Source organism: Penaeus japonicus, unplaced genomic scaffold, assembly GCF_977035675.1.
Source record: "Penaeus japonicus unplaced genomic scaffold, GWHDUDI00000001_assembly GWHDUDI00000001, whole genome shotgun sequence".
NCBI lineage: Eukaryota > Metazoa > Arthropoda > Malacostraca > Decapoda > Penaeidae > Penaeus > Penaeus japonicus.
This window is the reverse complement of record NW_028234403.1, coordinates 6,409,780-6,412,131: the sequence shown is the minus strand read 5'-3', so window position 1 is coordinate 6,412,131 and position 2,352 is coordinate 6,409,780. Positions and strand designations below refer to the sequence as shown.

The 2,352-nt window shown below is 41.2% G+C and overlaps 1 protein-coding gene across 1 annotated transcript in view; it reads left to right on the top strand.

Annotated features, from left to right (window-relative positions):
- Nucleotides 1–779: 779 nt before the first annotated feature.
- Nucleotides 780–2,352, top strand: part of LOC147472454 (glutamate receptor ionotropic, delta-2-like) — a 6,401-nt gene continuing 4,828 nt past the window's right edge. The window contains exons 1-3 of the mRNA XM_086540779.1: nt 780–840; nt 1,434–1,631; nt 1,950–2,343. Coding sequence (XP_086396905.1) covers nt 780–840; nt 1,434–1,631; nt 1,950–2,343 — 653 coding nt within the window. The remainder of the gene's footprint in view (nt 841–1,433; nt 1,632–1,949; nt 2,344–2,352) is intronic.

Here is a 2,352-nt window from a genome sequence, read left to right as displayed (position 1 = left end):
AAAACTCATAGCGAAGGTGACACATTCGGCCAATGGACAGGGGGGAGGGGGTTTGGCGACACGGAGCCAATCGGTGCGAAGTGTCCCATCAATACCTTACCCTGCGTTGCATATAAGCAAGTGCAGACCCCACGATGTCAGCATTCAGGTCCCGTAGGCGACGGAACTGTGAGTCCTCGGGGTTAGAAGGGAACAAACAACGGCCAGATTTCTGAAGCGAGCGATTGCGCTTTGCGGTGGAGCAGAATTGGCAAGTGTGTGCCGGGTTGCTTGGAAGAAGGTGTTTTAAAGCAATCCATTTGCGATGTGAAGGTTGGATTTTTCATATTCTGTGAAACTGATTAATGCACTTCGAGGTTACAGAATACTGCACGGTGCATCTACCCTTACATGAAGGAATTCTAACGTTGATATATATTTTTTTTAATGTCCTGTAATAGACAACCATACTTCGACACCACCATCATATTTCTCTTGCTTCTCGAAATCTGAATCTGATTCCGAACTCATTAAATCATACTCACATTTTTTTTTTCGTGGACGCCTTATGGCTTGACTGCATCTCATCGTGCACACTACACTTATTTTTCAATGTGCTTTATTGCTCTGAATCTGGCCAAGACCTGCGCTAACATGCAATATAATTAACACTAAAATTGAAATTACTTCATATGAAACCTTCATAATCCCCTCAACGCCTGTACAAGCTGCATATGTAATCTTTTGCACATATAAATTTCAGATCAAGTCGCACTGCTTAAAATTATTGATGACGTAAGATGACTGTCTTGTCTACTGTGCAAGTCCTCGTGCTGGCTGCCGTGCTCTCCCACGCCGACGGTAAGTATAAATAGGATAAATAGGAGTAGATAAAATAGGGATAAATAGGAGTAGATAAAATAGGGATAAATAGGAGTAGATAAAATAGGGATAAATAGGAGTAGATAAAATAGGGATAAATAGGAGTAGATAAAATAGGGATAAATAGGAGTAGATAAAATAGGGATAAATAGGAGCAAATAGAAGATGGTATAAAAGGGTTGGGAAAAAGCATACGGTATCCACTTCTCCATGATTAGGTACTCGAAGCCTGGGGTGTCATGCAATGCACAGAATTGATAATTTGAACACCATGATTACTTTATATTCCTTCCGATCGTTCGTCTTTTCAGATACGTCGAAATTTAGACCAAAATTACAATTGAATCTTATAAAACGATGCGGAGGAGATCAATGCCCTCCATTACATTACTTTGCCCACCTTGACATTATTAGTCATTCAGTCTTTTAGGACTTATACACTATCTATGAAAGAAAATCGCTTTGATCAATGTGGCAATCTATCTTCACCCTTAGAATCTACCACCTGCTTGCATCTTTATTTCAATCATCATCGAACAACCCTGAGTACACATCGTTCCCACATTCTGCAGGGGATTGCAACTTGGTGTTACACTTATCATTCTCAATCACTGATATTACTATACTGTACTCTCGTCGTGAAAAGAGATTCGCTCTTGGGGGTTCGTGGATATGGACTGATCAATATGCAATGCAAATTGCAAGACCTTCCGTCAACTTAGACAGGCTTTCGCTTGGCTTTGTGTTGTCATGCAAGAAATGTAGTCTGTGTAAAAAAAGAAATGTCAGGAAACGTTGAGCAAGTTCTTGTAATATTTAGTATGCGTGTATGCAGGGATAAAAGAGATAAAGATAAGTAATTCATCGTGCCATCACCTTAATACACCACATAAAATATGATATATAGTTCTTCTCTGTATTCAGGTGCATTCGACTTTTTTTTTTGCGTGTTTGTGTGTATTTTATGCTATAAAGGATATTCATGTTGTTGGTCACATGTATGTTTAGGATTGAAAATTTATTTTAACAGAAGTAAATCTAAATAAAAAAAAAACGGTGATACAAAATACTGTTAAACTAATTTCTAGGTCAACATGGAACACTTGATAGAATCCTTCCATCAAAGCCCCCGAACGTTCCTGGTGACGTCATACACGAGGGGGCGAGACTCATAAGCATGGCCCTCCGAACAGCCAATTCGGGTGTAATTCTTCATGACGGTTCCCCTGAAGCCATGGACGTCCTCCAGAATTTCCTGACGAAGCCCCACAACCTGTCTATTCAGCTGGGGGATATGCAAGGCCTCCTGCAGGCGACTGGAGGGTTCCCTGACTTCCGGCGCGGCTTAAATGAGCAATACAGCGTGGTGCTTATGGTGTTCACCAAAGCGGATGTTGTGAGGCAATTCCTTGAAGCCAAGACTGTTATGTGGATCACCTGCCCTCTCCTTCTCCTTAGCCTCTCGCCAGGGGAAGACGCCAGGTATTCATT